The sequence below is a fragment of the Typopeltis vanoorti genome, chromosome 11 (assembly GCF_054136105.1).
Source record: "Typopeltis vanoorti isolate ZY-2024b chromosome 11, IOZ_Tvanoo_1.0, whole genome shotgun sequence".
NCBI classification, from domain to species: domain Eukaryota; kingdom Metazoa; phylum Arthropoda; class Arachnida; order Uropygi; family Thelyphonidae; genus Typopeltis; species Typopeltis vanoorti.
In genome coordinates this window covers 84,430,296-84,451,943 of record NC_143559.1, presented here as the reverse complement: position 1 = coordinate 84,451,943, position 21,648 = coordinate 84,430,296, and the positions used below count along the sequence as shown (strand labels likewise).

Sequence of the window (21,648 nt, the reverse complement as noted above, 5' to 3'; positions counted from 1 at the left end):
AGTATTTCTACTCACAGTTGTTCTTTCTTTTACATTTCCCATTCTCATATGGTTTATTAATGATGGTTCACATATTTACACGTTTAAGTAATTCAAATATACCAACCAAATATAGCATTTTCCTTCATTATTGTTTTCTAATATATCCTAAAACACATTGTTCCACCCCCCCACCTAAATAGATTTGGTTACAATTAAAGAACCGTTCACGATACTTAGCATATCAGCCAAAACACCAGCACGAAATTTCCATGTGGTGCAGTGATTTCTCTTGCTCCATCAGACAGGATAACAGTGAGAGAACTATGATCACCCTAATGTGAATGTGTAAACACAAGGAACAGTAACACAGGAGCCCACTTCTTAGGTAGTGATGAGAAAATCCTATAGCCATTAATGACTGTGTTAATATAAACACTCAGTGAAGCCATTACAAGGAAGGTGGACCAGATATAATTTATTTCTTGAGACAGCAATGCGTGAGTGCAAAGAGGGAGTTCAATGTACTCAAGTCTTAATAGTGCCAGATTTTTGACAAGGATGATGATATGAAAGAGCACGAATGTAAAGTTTGGTATAAGATTTCTTTCTAAAACTGGAGAAATGAAGGATGCCATCTGATTGACAAAGAAAAAGAGAAATTTAGAAAGACAAGTCAAATTTTAATAAGGGAACTATGCGAAAGAGCAAGGATACATAAGGAAGGTTTAGTAGAGATATTGACCAGTAAGCACTATTTGAAAACTGCTCTGTGAAATAGTTAGCAAGTGCTGGAGAAAGAGAACTACCCATGGCTTTAAATTCAATTTGTTGGTAAAGCTTATTCTAACATGTGAAGTAGCCACATGACAAAGTCAAAGAGGTGAATAATACCTACAGGAAAGTCTTGCCAGAGGAAGTCCAATGTTTCATATAGGGGAACATTAGTGAATAAAGACACTATATCTAAGATGAACAAGAGCTCACTGAGGCAAAGATGGAGCTGATATCTTTACTATGAAATGAGAACTGTTCTTAATAAATGAAGAGGGCTTTCCCATAAACAATGAAAGTAATTCAGAAAGGGATGCTTTGTATAGCAGGGAAAGCCAGTAAAGTCTATGGCAGGGCATAATGGAATATCTGCTTTGTGCAACCTTAGGATGTCCATAACTATCGAGGAGAATGCCCACGACAGGTTTTTATGCTTCTTTTTGATTTTTTAATTTGGCTAGTAGTAGGATCTTTAGAAACAGCATGATACGTGGAGTAGTCACATAACATTAATATTCATTTCATTCTGGTCTTGAAATACTAATGCTTTCCCTTTATCAGCTTTAGTAATAGCAAAATCAGTGTGTTCTCCCTGGAGAGAGACAGAGAGAAGCCTTCATTTCTGGGTAAAACAAATTCAGAGGTGGAGGCTTGGACTTGAGTTTGTGTACTCTGAAAATGAATGTAGTTAGCTGTATTTCAGGAAACATCATGTAACACTTTACAGCCACAAAAAAAATCCATCACAGGAACAATTTTTGGAAGCAATAGTGAAAGCCAAGCCTTTAGACAGAGCATTTATTTCCTCTGTAGAGAGAGAGGTTGATTTGAAATATTTTGCTGTCTTATTAGGCTCCTCAGCAAATGAAAAAAAAAAAATGACTGATGACAGCTAACAAGATAATATAATTTTCATTTAAGTTTATTCTGTGTAGTGAAAAAGACTTTATTAACAGAAACAGTAGAGATATGATGGGCAACCTCAAACAGATCGGGAGATTATGGTTGAGACTAATTCATCGTGAAGAAACTTAATGTTCTTATTTAACAAAGGTAAGCTTTGGGGGGGGCTTGGCAAAGCAGTAAGATTAATACCAATCTGCTGGCCCATGCATAAATTCAATGAATCAGGAATTTGTTTCATTAAGTCCTTTGGAAGAAGAAGAAGATGAAGGTCTTTCACAAAAGCAGTTATCTTATAGAACATTTGAGTTGTGAAACCTTGCTTCACTGTTTGAATAGAGATGATGGTTGGAAATTATTCCTATTATGGGAAATAGTTCTTCTGCACATATATTCCCAGTCAAGTTTTTTTTTAATTAATTAATTTAAAAGTTAAAACCTAAAAAAATTTTAAATATAAATTTTTAAATTAATACTTTGTCTCTTGTTTAAAATTTATACAGTTGAGCCCTTAATGTATTTCAGACTGTACCACTCCATATCATGTAGAAGTAGCTTATACATTTTCATTGTTGAGTTTTCCAGTTTTCTCTTTTACTTGTTTATTTTGAAAGTCATATAGATACTATACTATACTATATTATATTCCAGATACTATGGCAAAAATTCTATGCTAAATAAAGTCTCAGGTAAGTAATAAATTCACAGTTAGAAATATTTATTTTGTTATGGCTTGTGTTCCTATTCATCATATTAAACTCTGTTATAATAAACTCACTCACTACAATCCATCACAAAGTACCTGACCATAACTTGTAGATACAAAGAAACCAAAAGAAATTCACTATAGCAAATCACTACAAGAAACTTCCAGTTAGTTCTCTATAAATCTTCTATAGTAAGTTTATTGTAAAAATGCAATAAATGATGTCAAGTATGGTTGAATATTAAAACACATTTGTCATACCAGAATGGCTATTTGATGAAACTTAGAAATTGTTATTACACAGAACACCTTGTATATAGAGAGAGCAATGCTTCAATTTTCATCAAACCGAATGACTGGAGAAACCTATATTCATCACCAGTGATTCTTCATATGTACAGTAAAAAGATGTACAAGATACTAAAAGAGTATTATATATTTGTTGATAGGAAACCAATAATATTACATTATTACTGGCTTTCTATCAACAATTTTCTTCCAAATTAATCTGCCAGCAGCAAATGTAACCGGTCAGTCCGTAGTGATGATGCCCTTTGGTTGGAAGGCCCTGGATCTAAATCCAATCTAGGATGCAAAGAAACTTTATAGGGGTTTTCAACTGAAGGTGAAGTAGCTGGTCTCATATGGAGATAGTAAGAGAGAAAAAAAAAAAATCTTTCCAACTGGGTTTTTTCCTCCAGCAAACAAACTGGCTCTGTGAGCATGTATCTAGCGACACAAACAGGACTAGTTTTTGGGAAATCAGCAAAGAAATGGCCAGCTGACTACATTAAGTATGGATGTTAACTACAAAACAGGAGACTTTACCCACCTTAACTGGAAGGAAAGAGAGAGAGAGAGAGAGAGAGAGAGAGAGAAAATCTGTCAGGACAGGTCTCCATTACTGTCAGATATTAAATTTAGATCTTCTAAGGGACTATTTAACTGCATCAATCAACCTAGATTTTGCTGTTCCTCTAATTTTTTCCCCTCCTTTCATCCTGGCATCAAACACTTGTTTTACTAACTTTTCCTCTCCTATTTTGTTCATGTGATCATAAAACCTAAGATTAGTTCTACTCACAAATGCACACATTGTGAAATATAAATAATGTCAAGTTCTCTAAGATTTGAGTCTTATTTTCAACCTATTTCAAATAATATTTATGTAAGTCAACATAGTTAACCTGTGAAAATAACTTTACTTTATTTCTTTTTAAATTTTTCATATACATTTTCTTTTCCATGTCATACTCATTTTTATCCTGTTCAAAACCTAAACAGTGATCACTTTCTGCATGAAGACAGGGATATCTTTACTTTGTACTCAGAAGATATTTCTATCAAGAGTAATATAATGAATATGAATTTTATTTCTCATGTGTTTTCTCCATATGAGCATATGTATATCCTTAAGATATAAGTAACATGGTATAAGTAATGTTTGATACACATCCATTTGGTCCATGTTGAATAGACAGCAAATACTTATTATTTTTAGTTTTGCATTTTTCTCCAAATTTTCCCCAAGCATTTCTATATATCTGGGATCATTTCTAACTCTAATGTTTAGGTTTCCAACAAGAACCAGGTTTTATTTTTCTTGATGTTAGATGCCATCTCTAATAATTTGAAAAATTCCTCCTAAAACATTCTGTGGAATCACAGATACAAATAAGTCAAATAGTCCAACTGCCCCTTTTGAAATTGACCCACATGACTACATGAAACTGCCTCCAATTCAATAAGCTTTTCATTATGTATGATCAAAAAGATAATTCCTTTAGCTATTTCTTTCTTTCCCTGATTGTCATTGTCTATATATTACATCTTATTATTTAGAAGTATTTCACTTGTTTTGGTCTTAGTCTTCTTCAGTCTACCTATATATTCATCATCAAATTCCTGACATGTACCCTCAAGGTGTACAGGTTCATTTGTATTTAAAATAGTTAAAAATGAATTAGTAAAATTCATTGATACCATTTTAAATATACATGGCTAAGAAAATAAAAGGGGAGTGCTTAAGGATCAAAGCTGTATAACTGAGAAGAGACCTCCACATAGCCTTTAAAGGAATGGGGACAACCGACCAGGGCTTCTGACCTAATGTCCAATCCTCACCTTCTCGTTGTGCACCCTGTTGGGTATCTACTTCGATACTGAAAGATAAAATACAAAATGATGGTACAACATGACAAAATTTCATGTCGGATAGGGCGTCGCCTGGTTAAACAAGGCCCACGTTGTTTTCGCCAGGGAACCAGTGCGAACAGCGAAAAGTCAGCTACTAGAACAAATCTGAAAACACACACCCCAACTCAGCATCACCAGAGTTAACGATCGCTACTATTAACATAAGAAGCCTGAATGGCAAAGAAATGGAGCTAGCTGAAGTATTAGATAAGTACCAGATCGACATAATAGGGTTGACTGAAACAAAAAAGACAAAAACTGGTGAGATCTTTCTGAGCATTAAATACAAAATGTTATATTCAGGAAATGACAATCAAGGGAAAGAAGGAGTAGCCATAGTATTCAACACAAAATACGAGGCTCATCTTCTTGAATGGCAGGTAGTGTCAAGTAGAGTGATTTGGGCAAATATCAGAATGGGGAACTGGACAATGGGACTTATTTGTGCCTGTGGTCTCACAGAAGGTTCTACTAAGGTAGAAGTGGAGGAATTTTTTCAGGCTCTAGAGAAGGCTACTGACACAATGAAAAAGGAAAGGTTGGTCCTTGTTGGTGATTTAAATAGCAGAGTAGGAAGTGATTGTCAGACTTACAAAAACATTTTGGGAAAATTTGGAGAAAAGAGCAAAGCTAATAATAATGGCAAATACCTGTTGGATTTCTCCTCAGGACATGGACTGGTTATTACTAACACCATGTTCCAACATAAAAATGTGCACAAATTCACATGGAGAGAAGAGGCAAGGAATAAGAAAAGTCTCATTGACTATGTTATTGTTGATAGTGATGTTTTCTCACTGGTGCAGGACACCAGAGTGTACAGAGGATTTGAAATTGGAAGTGATCACTATTTAGTCTTGAGGAGGATAAAATTGAATTTCATATTGAAAAGAATGACATGTAAGAAAGTTTTAAAGCAAATAAAAGTTGAGCAGCTCTCAGATATGAACTGTAGACTAAAATACACAAAGATTATTGAAGGAAAAATGAAAGAGTTTGAGAACAGGAATCAAACCTTGGAAACCTTGGTGGCAAACTCTGAAGAAAACCCTGATTGATTCAACTAGAGAGGCATGTGGTGAAGTTGTCTGCAAGAATAGAAAAATTAGAACTCCCTGGTGGACACAGGAAGTTAAAAAGGCAGTGAAGAAAAAAAAGAAAGCATATCAAAAATTCCTGGCAAATAAGTCAGCTTGTGCTCTTAGAGAATACAGAGCAAATGTAAGAAAGCTAAACAGTGTGTAAAATTAGCAAAACAAAAGTCATGGGAGGACTTTGGCAAGAACATGGAAAATAAATATCAAGAAGGTGGCAAAATATTCTGGAGGTTGTTGAAGAAGCTTAGAAATGGAGGAAAGAGTGCTGTAAAAGGAGTTAGAGATGATAAATGTGACATGAAAATGGAAGAAAAAGATATCCTTGAAGTATGGAGTAATTACTTTGAAAAACTGCTAAATGAAACAAGCAGTGATGACAGCACAGTGGTAAAAAACACTGACCAGGCAGGCAGGAATACATATCCATACCTGAAGTAGAAAAAGCCACCAAAGGCTTGAAATGTGGAAAGGCAGCAGGAGTAGATGATATTCAACCAGAAATGATGAAGCATGGTGGTATAAAAGTCTTACAGTGGCTGCACTGCATAGTTCAGAATGCCTGGACAGAGGGACGAATTCCCAGTGATTGGAGTAGAACTCTCATAGTACCCATATATAAAAAGGGAAATAAAACTGAATGTGAGAATTACAGAGGTATTTCCCTACTGAGTGTTCCTGGCAAGATCTATGCAAGTATACTTGAGAAACGGTTGAGAAGAATTGTGGAAGAAAAGCTTGGTGAAGAACAAGCTGTATTCAGGCCAAATAGAGGCTGTCAGGATCAGATCTTCACTTTACGACAAATAGTCGAGAAAGCATGGGAATATAACAAAGATCTATATTTAAGTTTTGTCAATTTGGAAAAGGCATATGACAAGGTGCCAAGAGAGAAGCTATTCAATACGCTGCAGTTATATGGTGTCAATGGGGCATTATATCAAGCAATACTTAGTCTTTATTTGAGTTGTAAGTCAGCAGTTAGAATCGAAGGAAGTACAGGAAGATGGTTTAATGTTAAATCTGGTGTGAGACAAGGATGTGCATTATCTCCTCTGTTATTCATTATCTATATGGATCACATTGTGAAGGAAAATGGTATTAAACATGATATCAAAATTGGAGATGTTAATGTCAGCCCTTTGCTTTATGCGGATGATGTTATACTCCAAAATAAATCCGCTACAAATCTACAAGATTCTCTGACTAAATTGAATAACTGTTGTAATAGATATGGTATGAAGGTCAGCAATAAAAAGACAAAGATAATGAAAATAGGCAGAATCATTGAAAATATCAACTGGTGAATGGAGAACCTGTGGAATAAGTAAAACATTTCAGCTACTTAGGCATGATTTTTAGTGAAGATGGTAAATTAAATATGGAAATAGACAGCAGAATCAACAAAGCTGGTATGGTAGGAAGTCAATTGAATAAATTCATATGGAATAAAAGAGAAATTAGTCGGAACACTAAATTAGCTGTATACAAGACAGTGTTCAAACCGGTTTTAACTTATGGATCTGAGAGCTGGGTCAGAAGTAAAACACTTGACCAAAGACTAGAGACCACAGATATGAGAGTCCTGAGAGAGATTAGAGGCATGAACAGATGGCATCAATGGCAATATCATATTAAAAACGAGAATATTAGGAAAGAACTTGACATTGTCAGCATCCAGGAATGCATTAGCAGAGCTAATCTCAGGTGGTATGGGCACTTAAACAGAATGGGCGAGGAAAGATTAGCAAAACAAGTGTTCTCTGCCAAGTTGGCATGAAAACAATCCAGAGGAAGACCAAGATATAGGTGGATTGATACGGTACAAAGTGCCTTAGACGATAGAAATATAAGATCTGGTAATGTTGGAGTCTTGACAAGTAACAGACTGATTTGGAGGAAAATTGTAGATAGGAAGTTAGTAATGATGTAAATTTTTCATGTAGTACTATCATATCCTTGAGGGTACATGGCAGGAATTTGATGATGATGATGATGAATAAAATCGACAGTGCAAAATTGATTATAAAAAATTGTGTGTGTATCATGAGCTGATATTAATCAGATATTAACTGCAATAACAGTTATTAATCATAGATTTTTTTTTTCTTTTGGTTTTTTCTTCTTATTAGTATAAACTAGATTTTATATAACAGTTCAAAGAAAAAAAATGAGGGATTCTGCTAATAAGTAACATTATATTTATATATTAATAAGTAGCATTACATTTATATGTAATGCTAATTATTAGAAAGAAATGAGCAGAGTGAATTTTGAGGAAAAACAGCAATATATGAATGCTGTTATATATTCATCTTCTAGACCAAACCTGTACAAAGGAACAGAAAGACAGACATATACTATCTTTTAACTATAAAATGCTCTTCTTAAAGTGAAAATTAATATTAAAAAAAATCACACTTGTGATCTGACCTGAAATGGTTATTAATGTTAATATCCTTGAATTTCAAGGATTGTATAATTGTATTCATGTTATAGAAGAGCATGGTGACTTGCATATGAATTATCATTATGATCTAAAACAGACATCTAACATCATTTAGTCAATGCATAAGTTCATTATGTAAAACATCAAGGTATAAAAATAGTGTAATAAACAAAAAAACTCCTTTATAATGAAACCAATAGTAATGTTATTGACAGCATATGCTTCCTTTGCTACAATGAATGAAAATAAGATATAGAAGGCATCCTCACATATGACTGCCATTCCTTTCTCTCCCCTCTACCATCTCCTCACCTCTGACACCCACTTTTTGCTTGGATATAAACTGAACAATAATTATCAACAACTGTTAATGAGAGAAACTATACACATCATACATATTATTATGTGATATTGGAAAAAATACCACAATATTTTAATTTTTTTTTACTATTATGTATGCACTGCCAAAAGACAGCATAAACTGAGACACCTCATTTTTTTTTCAGAAGCAGTCTTCACCTATATGCTATAACACACAATAATGCAGGCATACTGAAAATTATACACTGACGCAAAGTATCATTTGAAAGTGGAGCATGAGCTTCAGTAATCATATTAGGTGTAGAAAAAAAAAACTGTAAAAAAAGGCTGAAGTGTTATTCTTCAGTCTTTTTCAATTTTAAATTCACTTACAGGTAATTTATGCAAGAATGCAAAATTGTCCATGTGGTAGATGAAACAATCGATGTGCCAATTTTATGGCGACTCAAATCACTAGAAATCAAAATATACTTCCTTATTAGTGATAAATCACTAGTCAGTCTTTTACTGTTTGCTTTATTGCAAGCACTAATCAGTGTGAATCATTATCAATTGTAGGGTTATGATTCACACTGATTAGTGTTTGTAATAAAGCAAAAGACTGACTAGTGATTTATCACCAATAAGAAAGCATATTTCGGCAAGTAATGACATAATCTTTCTTAAAACATGAGATGAAAACAAACAAATACATTGTCAGCTGAATGAACCTCTCAACAAGAGTCTGCTCAATTCATGGAGGGTATGGTGGTGGTAGTAGTAGTAATAAAACAGCAGTAAACACTTGATAGAATTTGGTGAAAAAAAAAAGTTACCAATAAAGCAGTGAGGAATCATCGACTTCCAATTTTTATGATAGAAGTCGATGGATTACTAACAAAGAAAACAATGGTTAAAAAGTTACTTTTACTTCGGTAAACAACCACAAAATTAGACAATCTGATAATTCCCAAATCACCTCATCATCTTCTTCTCTAAGGCGACCAACCTCATAGAGGCGACAAATACTTTCTGTACTACTCAGACCATCTCTTGCAACTTGATTCTGAAAAAAATAATAACGGATAAAATTAAATTCTAGTAGAATCCCTTTCACTCTCTCTTTCTTTGTTTATAGATTCACATAATCTGTCTTAAGCTAGACATGACAAAATTTTTTTCATATCAACTTCATTAAAAAAATTTAAAGACCCTTAACAAATTTTAATTATTTTCAATAAAAAAACATTTAATGCATTAGTAATAAACAAACTGAAAATAAAACTTCATAAAAATTATGCATCAATGCTATTTAATAAGTATCCCCTTGAATACTACACAAATTAAAAATAAGTTGGCAATTATTCAGTCAACCAAATTCTCCATTCATTGACCACATATGCATTATGATTGCTTAACATAATAATATATTCTGTCTGCTGTGGGATCCCTAGGTAAAACAAGATACTGTTATTACTACTATAAGAAGCCAAAAGGCTATTTTGCCGGCAACATAAATTAAGTTTAAGGGAGATGGTAAATCCCGTATTATTCTACGGCCGGGTACGAAACTCAGATTGAAATCCTAGAGTTTCATGCCGAAAAAACTATCGGCGAGCCCAAGTGTAAGTAATCACTTGGGTAGTACAACACCAGGGCAACTCAGAGCAAAGGTGGAGCAAGATCCGTCACTGTCCTTAATATTCTCTCATAATGTAAAACGCAGCTCCTAGGAGATGTTACTCTTTCACATTATGAGAAGAGGTCACTACCCAGACCGGTTTCAACCCTTTTTGAGGTCTCATCAGTGAGTAGGTGACCTGGTATATCAAGGTTTTAAGTGAACCCAAATTACGTATACCTCTACTAACGAATTGCTAAACTGGTGTACTTGTATATTGTTATTATTACTATAAGAAGCCAAAAGGCTATTTTACCAGCGACATAAATTAAGTTTAAGGGAGATGGTAAATCCTGTATTATTCAGTTTAGCAATTCGTTAGTAGAGGTATATGTAAGTTTGGTTCACTTAAAACCTTGATATTCCAGGTCTACCCACTCACTGATGAGACCTCAAAAAGGGTTGAAATCTGGGCAGTGACCTCTTCTCATAATGTAAAACAGTAATACATCTCCTAGGAGCTGTGTTTTACATTATGAGAGAATATTAAGGACAGTGACGGATCTTGCTCCACCTTTGCTCCGAGTTGCCCTGGTGTTGTACTACCCAAGTGATTACTTACACTTGGGCTCACTGATAGTTTTTTCGGCATGAAACTCTAGGATTTCGATCTGAGTTTTGTACCTGGCTGTAGAATAATACGGGATTTACCATCTCCCTTAAATTTAGAAGATACTGTTGTTTTGTGGAAGCAGGACAAAAACTGAAAAGTCAGCTACTGGAGCAATCTTAATCAAAACAAAACTGGAGATATGTGCCATCACCAAACCTTGAAGATCCAGTGGCAAGCATTGATTCAACCAAAGGCATGTGGTGAAGCTGCTTGCAAGGATAAAAAAGTCAGAACTACATGATGGACGCAGGAAGTTTAAGAGGCAATAAAGGAAAAGAAGAAAACATATCGAAAGTTCCTAGTGAATAAGTCAGCTTGTAATCTCAGAGAATACAGAGACAAATGTAAGAAAGCTAAACACTGTGGAAAACTAGCTAAACAAAAGTCATAAATATTGGGAAGGCAGCAAATTATTCTGGAGGCTATTGAAAAGCTTAGAAATGAAGGAAAGAGTACTGTAAAAGGAATTAGAAATGATAAATGTGACATAAAAACTGGAGATAAAGATATCCTTGATGTATGGAGTAATTACTTCGAAAGACTGCTAATGAAACAAGCAGTGACAGCATGATTAAAAAAACATTCAACAGCCATGCAATCAGGAATACCTATAAAGTAGAAAGAGCCATCAAAAACTTGAAATGTGGAAAGGCAGCAGGAGTAGATGATATTCGACCAGAACTGCTCAAGTATGGAGGTATAAACGTCTTCCAGTGGCTGCACTGCATACTGCAGAAGGCCTGGACAGAAGGAGAAATTCCAGATAATTGGAGTAGTGCTTTCATAGTACCCATATATAAATAGATAAATAAAACTAAATGTGAGAATTACAGAGGTATTTCCCTACTGAGTATTCCTGGTAAGATTTATGCAAGTATATTTGAGAAATGGTTGAGAAAGATTGTGGAAGAAAAGCTTGTTGAAGAACAAGCTGCATTCAGGCCAAATAGAGGCTATCAGGATCAGATTTTCACTTTAAGACAAATAGATGAGAAATCATGGGAATATGACAAATACAGTCGATTCCATTTAATTGGGGCAGCTGCTTTTTTGGGCCAAATCTCAAAGAATGGAAACTAAACCAACATATTAATACATAATTTAAAAGTTAATTGGGACAACTTTTCGCTTAATTGGGACAGTAGCTGAAAAGGAATTTAGCAATTTTTGATATATTTTATGGATTTTTCGAAAATATGGCAACACTATGTACACTAATATTTGGCAACACTAGCGTGATGCGAATCAGTTATCTTTCGTCATGTGTCTGGCAAGTACGCGTCTGCTTAAGAATCTACCCTTACTATGTACTGTATCTAGGGATATCGATTTATTGTGTCAATTTTATTTAAAATTTTTAAATCTTTGCCAAGATGCCAAGAAATGATTTTACACTTTCAAGTAAAATTGCTTTGCTGGATAAAATTAAAAGCCAGCCATTAAATACAAGCCATCGTAGACTTGCTGATATAACTGGTGTATCAAAATTTACCGTAGCACGTCTCCTACAACAAGAAAATCAACTGTGTGTGAGGAGTGGACATTACAGAAAGAAATTCCAGGAACATCCAAAAGAAAGCGTGATGGAAAGGATCCAGAAGTCGAAGAAGCATTAGACCAATGGTTTTCTATAGTTAGCAGGCGAGGCGTGAATATCAGCGGTCCAGTGTTGAAGGCAAAGTCAGAGGAGATCGCTAAAAAGCTGGACCACAACGATTTTAAAGCAACTGCTGGTTGGTTGTCTCAATGGAAAGCGAGACACAATATCAAATTTAAAAAAGCGCACAGCGAAAAGGGCAGTGCCGACAATGTAAGTGCTGAACAATGGCAAAATACTAAAATCCTTACTTTTTTTTTTAAAGAATTTCTGTTCAGATGATATTTACAATGCTGATGAAACCGGCCTCTATTATCGTGCTACGCCAGACGGCTCCCTGTGTTATAAGCACATTGCACTATCAGGATATAAAAGGGCAATGGACCGCATTACTGTGTTATGCTGTGCAAATATGTTGGGTACGGACAAACGAAAACTACTAATCGTAAGAAAAAATACTAAGCCTTGATGCTTTAAGGGGTTAAGAATAGAGAGTTTACCAGTAGAGTACCATGCCAATAGTAATGCGTGGATGACTTCTGAAATTTTTCGGAATTGACTTATGAGTTGGGACGTAGAATTACAACGTAAGCAGAGGAAAATTTTGTTGCTTCTCGATAATTGTGCTGCACACCCTCATTTAGATAATCTAAAAAATATAAGGCTGGAATTTCTTCCTCCTAATACAACATCCTTAGTGCAACCAATGGACATGGGGATAATAAAAAATTTAAACACGGTGTATCGAGGAAAATTGGTTAATTACATACTCTAATCCATTGATGAAAACCTATTAACAAGTTCATCAACAGCCAGAGAGAGATCAGTGCAAAAATTTATATTTTGCAAGCAATACAGTTTGTCTCTGATAATTGGTGAGCTATAAAAAGCAGCACAATACAAAACTGCTTTGCTGTTTGCGGTTTAAAACGTTTGGAGGTTCTTGAAATTTTGAGTAGTGATGAAAATGAAGACATACTACAAGCTCTTTATCATGAATAATGAAGAATTTTCAACAATAGATGACAATTTACCATGTTATGATGAAAATGAAAACTTTGAAGATGCAATTGTTGAAGTCATTAAATCCAAACGTCAAAAATTTGACGAAGAATGCAATGATGAGGATGATGACCCACCTGTGCTTGTAACTAATCGTGAGGCCAAAAAATTTATAGTCGGGTTACAGCGTTATTTTATGCAGGAAGATAATGAAGGAAGCCCTACATCCGCACTGAATATCTGTGCTGATTTTGTAGAACTGCAAAATTTCAAAAGCAAAAGACAGACTACACTTGATGCATTTTTGCAGAATTAAAATTTGAAATTGTCAAAGTTATTATGTATGCATTATTTTTTCTGCACAATTTATAGTACAAATATTTTCTGTATTTTGGTTTAATTAACCATTAAAATAGGTACCTAATTATTATTATTTTTTACTTACTTATTCATTTACCTGCTTATTACATATTTTATTTTAGAATTTATTATTAGTTCGTTTAATTGGGGCAGCTGCTTAATTGGGCCAAAATGGATTAGTCCCAATGTGTCCCATTTAAGCAGAATCGACTGTATATGTATTTAAGTTTTGTAGACATGAAAAAGGCATATGACAAGGTTCCAAAAGAAAAGCTATTCAAAATGCTACAGTTATATGATGTCAATGGGACATTATATCAAGCAATACTTAAGTCTTTATTTCAGTTGTAAGTCAGCAGTTAGAATTGAAGGAAGTACAGGAAGATGGTTTGATGTTAAATCTGGTGTCAGACAAGTACATTATTCCCTCCGTTATTCATCATCTATATGGAGCATATTATGAAGGAAAGCGGTATTAAACATGATATCAGAATTGGAGATGTTAATGTCAGCTCTTTACTTTATGCAGGTGATGTTATACTTTTAAATAAATCCAGTACAAGTCTGCAAGATTCCCTTACTAAATTGAATAACTGTTGTAATAAAATTGGTATGAAAATCAGCAATAACAAGACAAAGATAATGAAAATAGGAGAAACAGTGAAAATATCAACTGCATCGTGAATGGAGAACCTATAGAATAAAACAAGTAGAAAATTTCAGCTAGTTAGGCAAGATTTTTAGTGAAGATGGTAAATTAAATATGGAAATAGACAACAGAACCAACAAAGCCGGCATGGTAGGAAGTCAACTGGATACATTTATATAGAATAAGAGAGAAATCAGTCAAAACATTAGTTGTATATGTTTAATGTATGGATCTGAGAGCTGAGTTAGAAATAAAACACTTGACCAAAGACTAGAGACCACAGATATGAGAGGGCTGAGGAAGATTAGGGGTGTGAACAGATGGCATCAATGGCAATATCATATTAAAAACTAGGATATTAGGAAAGAACTTGACATTGTTAGCATCCAGGAATGTGTTAGCAGAGCTAATCTCAGGTGGTATGGTCACTTAAACAGAATGGGAGAGGAAGGATTAGTAAAACAAATATTCTTTGCCAGGTTGGCAGGAAAAAGACTCAGAAGAAGACCAAGATATAGGTGGATCGATACAGTAAAAAGTGCCTTAGAAGATAGAAATATAAGATCTGATAATGGAATCTTGACAGATAAGAGATTGATTTGGAGGAAAATTGTTGATAGGAAGTTAATAATGATGTAAGTTCTTCATGTAGTACTATCATAATATCCTATATATCCCTTGAGGGTATATGTCAGGAATTTGATGATGATGACTTATGAAGTATTGTGGAGGTATTACTAGCAGTAAAATTTGAGAAATAAGACATTTAACATAAATGGCATGGAGGATTTCCCACTCTATCATTAGCAAAAAAATTAGGTTTGTAAAAAGCCATGTTACTTCGCCACAACAGGTTGCTGGGCTTAATAACTTACATATTAGATACACTTGGCTGATGGAATGGAGATAAAATTGATGTTAGTAAGAAAAAGAAGATACAGGTTAAAGTAGGGAAGGTTTCTTCTAAACAAATTTCTTATCAGATAATGTGTTTAAGCAACAGAGGTAGTAGCCATATTATTTAACAGTTAAAACATGAAGATAAACTTCTTGAATTTGAATTAATTTCAAGTAAGGTGATATATGCAAATTTCAAAATGGAAAATTAATAACACAACTGATTTGTGCCAGTGTTATCAATAAATGTACTAATAATAAAAAATAAAGGAATTCTATGTGTCAAGATGGTCACTAAACATAAAGAAAAATTGTGGTTCTTATGAAGTATCATGAGGTATTGCTAGCAGAATTTGAGAAATAACACATTTAACATAAATGGTGTGGAAATTTTCATACTCTATCATTAGCAAAAAATACTGTATCTTAAAGACCTAAAAGCAAAGAGAAAATGAAATTCCAGACCCCCAAAAATGTTTTAGGAAAATCGAAAAAAAAAAAAAATATATAATAATACCAAGTTAATAATAAAGATAAATCCCTGCTGTCATTATTAATGCCATGTTTTGTTATTACCAAGCCTGGTTGACTGAGTGGTTAGCAGAACCTCCTCATCAATATGCTGTAAGTTCAAATGCCACTGTAGGCATGGATTTGTGATTGTCTTTAAGGTAGATGATAATTTTCATCCCTCAGTGTTCTAACACGATCTCACTGACTGGAGTGACTTAAAAAAGTTCCACTGTTTGTTTCTGGAGCAGGGTTTGCTAGATTGCATAAAAAGTAAATAAAAAAAAAATACATAAAACCAAATCTTGTGAATTATAACAGAAATTATATTCTTGGTTAATCCTATATCCAAGCATAAGAAAATAAAGACATTGTCAATATCCTAACACAAAATTTGTCTAAGAGTTAGAATCTAACTTGTAGGCAAATACGAGTTAGATTCACTGGATTGTGGATCTTCAACTAAGAAAGCTGGTAAATTAAAAGTCTCTATGTTTCGAAAGCCTACACACACATACACACCAACATCTACAGACATCTTCCCATCATTACAGACCTCAAAAATTGAACATTATTTCTACACTAGAAACAAAAGCCCACCAACTCATTACTGACAAGTATGAACTAGCTAAAGAACTCCAATATTTAAAAAACGCTTTTCTTCAAAATGACTATAATGGCTGCATTATCTCTAGAATGCTTAACCAACATGAGAATAGAGATATTTCTAATGACAAGGAAAACAGAGGCTTAGAACATAAATTAAAACACATTCACCACCTTTATCAAGATGAGATCACTACTCTGATGTACAAAACCTCAACATGGTTCACTTAAATATCCAGGTGTCTATTGGCTATGGTGCAAATGCAGGTCATCTTACTATGGACAGACAGAAAAATCAAATGAATAATGTGAATTGAAGAACATATCCGAGATATTGAATACTGAAGAAGTGAGGCCTCAGCTTTGTCATCACATGTACTCCCTTCAGCTAATCCACAAGATGCTTTGGCAATGAAACATCAAGTGTTATAGGACAAATCTGAATTATTACACCATTGCTACTATGACATAAGAGAAGAATTTGAGAATCCTTAGAAATGGCATGGATTTAAAACATCTAAATATAAATCCAAGTATCAACTTGTCGGAATTCATCCTAGCCATTGTTAGTCCAAACGTATGTAAATGCATAAACATGCACAACAAGCTCAACAATTGTAATGCACAATTAGAAACATTTCAGAAACATCAGTCTCTTGCATAACTACATAGTGATTGTCACCTTTGTTAAGTCTTTACTGTTTGTCTACTAGTTTTCGTGTTTACACCTGAGGAAATCCTACGTAATTAGGAGATGAAACATGTTTTTAATTAAAATAATGGTTACCACCTTATTCTGGTTTTCTATCTTCTCTTATTTATATATCCATGAACTGGCAAAGTTGACATGCACGTACGTACACACACACACACAGTATTAAAGCAACTAGCACTGCACTATTGTCATCTATGTAAGGTCCAAACCTAATTAACCTGCCTAGCCTGTCCTCTTGTGGTAAAATAAAAAATAAAATAAAAAGGTGAAATTAATACATAAATAATTAATTACTTCAGCCAATTGAAAATTTCTATTTTTGACTTCTAGATATTAAATCCTACAATTAGTCTTGTTACTTCATATTAATGTATTTGATCACTGGTTGACTTATTGTATAATATTATTATTATACAATAATAATAATATTATTATTATTGTATAATAGTAACTCATTCCAAGAAGATGCTCTACTCCACACATCTCCTGCCACCTTTAATTCTTCCACTACCCCCCCCCCACAGCATCTATCACCCACCCATCACTACCAACAACAATATTTTTTGTCTGTAAATCGCATGTGTTCTCAGGGCCGATTTGCCTGTATGGGGGATAAAAAGCTTGAGTTTCCGGAAGGAAACTCAACAGAACAACCCTGCTACCTCCATATGAGATCATCCCCCCCCCTCTAATTGAAAAAGCCCATATAAAGATCTTCTCATCACAATGAGAATTGAACTCAGGCTTTTTCCAATCGAAGGGTGCAATGTACCATCATTCTTTCAATTGCACTACAGAGGCAATAATGAGTGCTATTCAATTTCACTGAGTGTGAAAATCTTCATCATCCATGGAATGAGTACCCAAAAAGCAATGCAACTACTATGGTAAGCAAAAAATTCACACACCTCTCATTAACTCCCTAGCATTTCTAAAAAGATGCCAAGACAGCAACAGATCTCCAACTGTATCAAGCTGAGGAAGAAGTCTAGCTCTGGCAAAGTGCTCTGGATTTAATCTTGCATGGAGATAGTGCCACTAAGAGAAATAAAATTCAAGAATAAATCCAGAGCACCCATCAAAAAAATTTGGCAACACCCAGAATAAAATAAAGGAACAATAGATCTTATCTGGATTATTTAATCTAGACATGTGGGAGATTTTAGAAAGAATTGCCACTAAACTAGCTGTTTATCAACTCGACAAATCATTTCTAAATTTGGCACACTACATCAGCAACAACAACGAATGAGGATCAACAATTGCAACCAATCAGCAATACACACAATCAACTATGTCATGAACCTGTCAAGCCATACTCTTAGTAAAGGATTACTTACACTACTCAACAAAGGCACCTTCAACTTGAGCTTTTGACAAATTACATATGGTGTATCATACTGAAAAAGGTATAAAAATCTCTTCTTTTTAACGTTGTGGACTAGACATAAATGGCTTATTAAAAACTCCAAAAATTTTGGGCCCTCCTTCTAAACCAAGGAAGAATAAGCAGCAATAAAAAGTCACTTAAAACAAATAAGGAAATGCTCATTACACAAGCTGATAAAGGTGACATAGAAAAGATTACATCCAAAAGATGAACTCATTGATGTCCAATACCTACAAAGTTTTCAACTACAATCTCACGAAAGAATTAAAAACAAAACCAAAAAATACTGAAAGAGTGCTAGGCCTTCTGAGTTGTGAAAAAATTGATACCACATTATTCAAGACAATCTACTGGCTTCCAAAAAATCCACACCACTGAGACCTAGCCAATCACTTAGCAGCAACACTAAAGGAGTTGGTAGGAGATGGAGTGGCCCACATGCTGTGCTCATGTAGGGATGGCCATGGACTCACCATGCCTCCCCCCCCTCCATTGCAAAAACTTCTTTATGGAAACATTCAAACACAAAGCTCTTGAATCCAAAAATTTAAAACTGAATGTTTGGCTTAGATACATTGTTAACATATTTGTAATTGGCCACACAGCCACCTAACCTTGAATGTTTTCCCTCAACCTTTAAACAAGCAACAAAAGTGCACACAAATTCACAATAGACATTAAAAAACAAAATTGCTTACTGTTCTTGAATACACTAGTAACTAACTGGTCGGGGCTGTTTTTCACTTGGCATATATTGCAAATTTATGCATACTGGTCAGTTTGTACATATAAACTCATCATCACCCAAAACAAAAATTAGGGATAATAAATACTCTACAAAAAAGAGTGGTAACAATTTGCTCCAATAAAAATGATCTCAAAAAAGAGCTACAATGGATTAGATCCATCTTTTTGAGAAATGGATAAAAATAATAGAGAAAACTGACAGTATATGGAACAAGATAGCACATCAAAAGCAATGATTTCAGCAAAGCTATATCTATCCCTCATATTTAAGGTCTATCAAAAAGTAGACATTTAAGGAAGTATAACATCAAAACTATCTTTAAACATTGTGTGAAACTAAAACATTTATGCAGCACATACAAGGATTCTCTCTCTCCCTCCCTCTCACATCCAGAGTCAAATTAAATGTATGTATAAACTTCCATACAGCAGTGAAACTGGATGCAGTAGATATCAGGAAAAAAAAAACAGAACACAAAGCCCATATCTGCCTAGTACACCATGGGAAAACAGTCCTTTCTGTTTTCTGGACACATTCCATAGGAATGATTGGAAAGGCACACAACTCTTCCATTAAATAAGAACTTTATTTGAAAGAAAATGTAAAGAGGACTTTCATAAAACAAACCAAATCTAAACAAGAATAATAGTCTCAACACATACAACTCTGACAACAATGCACATCTTCATGATTGCCTAGAGTACCAAACTGAAGTTAGCATGAATCTCCACAAACAAAAATAATGAATATCACACTAGAATGTAGACAAAGTAACTTCAATTAACATGAACAGGAGCACCAAGTATCCCCCCTCCCTTTTTTTTAAGGACTCCAGGCTAAATACAATAACTATAGGTCAACAAATGATTGAACATATTAATATAAGTAGCAATACTTTTTCAATAACTAGGATGTCACAAACAAGAATTTGCTGATTGACTGATGTAATTAACTGTTATTTATTTTACTTTTATCACAAAGAGGCTAGGGAGATTTTAAATTAATTTCAGACATTATGTGGAGTCCAATAGTATGGTGCTATTTGCTTTAATCTAGGGTGTGTGTGTATTATTACAATTATTATCAGAGATCTCCAAGAAGTCAAGGACTCACTGAGGAAGGCTGTAGATTGCTCACACTAGATGTCATACCTTCTCTTCCACTCATTCACACTGAATGCACTTACTACTTCAACATGCAAATTGTTCCCCCCACCCACTCACTGCTCTGCAAGAGAAAAATCTAGCTCTCACCCCTTTCTTAACCACACACAAACTTAACTTCCACAGATGCCTCTTGTTCTCTTCCCACTTTCCATATAACAAAAAAATTTCATCAACTGATAACCTATTACATCCTTTTGGAAGTTACCCCCCTTCTTTCTCCTGTTTACCAGTGTCTACAGTCCATACTCTCAATATGTCCTCGAAATCTACTTTCCACAATTGCAATATTACCTTTGTCACTCTTCTTTGCACTATTTCCATAGTTTCTTTATCTCCTGTGAACCCAGGAGACCAAATCAGCACACAGTAGTCCAGGCATGATTGTATCAAGGCCTTGTAAAGATGCAAAATGACTTCCTTATCCTGACATGTCAAGGTTCGTTTCAACATCGTGATTATCTTCAGAGTTGTTTTTGCAGTGTTTTTGACCTTTGAATTTCAGTTTCCTATTCGCTACAAGTTCCCTAGTCTCATCAATCATTTGTAACATAATCCCACCAATATATACCATTGAAAATCTCATCATGCCAAAGTGCATAACTTTACACTTACTGAATTGATAGCCATTATCATTTGCCCATGGTTCCAGATCTGTAAGTGTTATATATTCATAGTATTCCTGATTACCTAGCTTATCTTTGTATCATCAGCAAACAACTGAACATCTCCTGTCAGGTCCTTCCCAATATTATCAGTGTACAGACTGAGCATCAATGGGCCAAGGACTAATTTCTGGAGGGGGAGGGGCACCAATGGTCACCTTCAATCTGGTAGATTCACACCCACCATATATTACTTTCTCATATCTATCCATCAGTCACCCACTTATCCAAGTTAATAGTTTATATTCCAATCCCATATTCTCCAGTTTATGCAATAGCCTTTCATATGGTATCCTATCAAATGCCTTAACAAAGTCTAATAGTATCACAGTGTATTTATTCTGTATTTATTCCTTATGACACTGTTAATGTTAACTTATAATAATGGCCAAACCATCATTATAAAATAGGAGCAATTTGCTAAAATATGATCTCCCTTAGTAAAGTCATGCTGTTCTTTGCAAAGTACAGCTTCTCTGTCAACCCATTTCTGTACGAGTTCTTCAACTTCTTTAAAATCTTCACCAGCACTCCCGAGATACCGACAGGTTAATAGTTATATGCATCGGTGTCTGCACCACCCTTGTACAATAAAACTATCATACACTGTTTCGATTCCTGTAGGATCTTTCCTGAGCTGAGACTTAACTT

General features: G+C 34.5%; 1 protein-coding gene across 2 annotated transcripts in view; it reads right to left on the bottom strand.

Moving 5' to 3' along the window:
- The window catches only part of mahj (LisH and WD40 domain-containing protein mahjong), a 490,280-nt gene that overhangs the window by 16,992 nt on the left and 451,640 nt on the right, over positions 1-21,648 (bottom strand). For both annotated transcript variants that reach the window (XM_090400879.1, XM_090400880.1), the window contains exon 38: positions 9,381-9,467. In XM_090400879.1, coding sequence (XP_090257005.1) covers positions 9,381-9,467 — 87 coding nt within the window. The remainder of the gene's footprint in view (positions 1-9,380; positions 9,468-21,648) is intronic.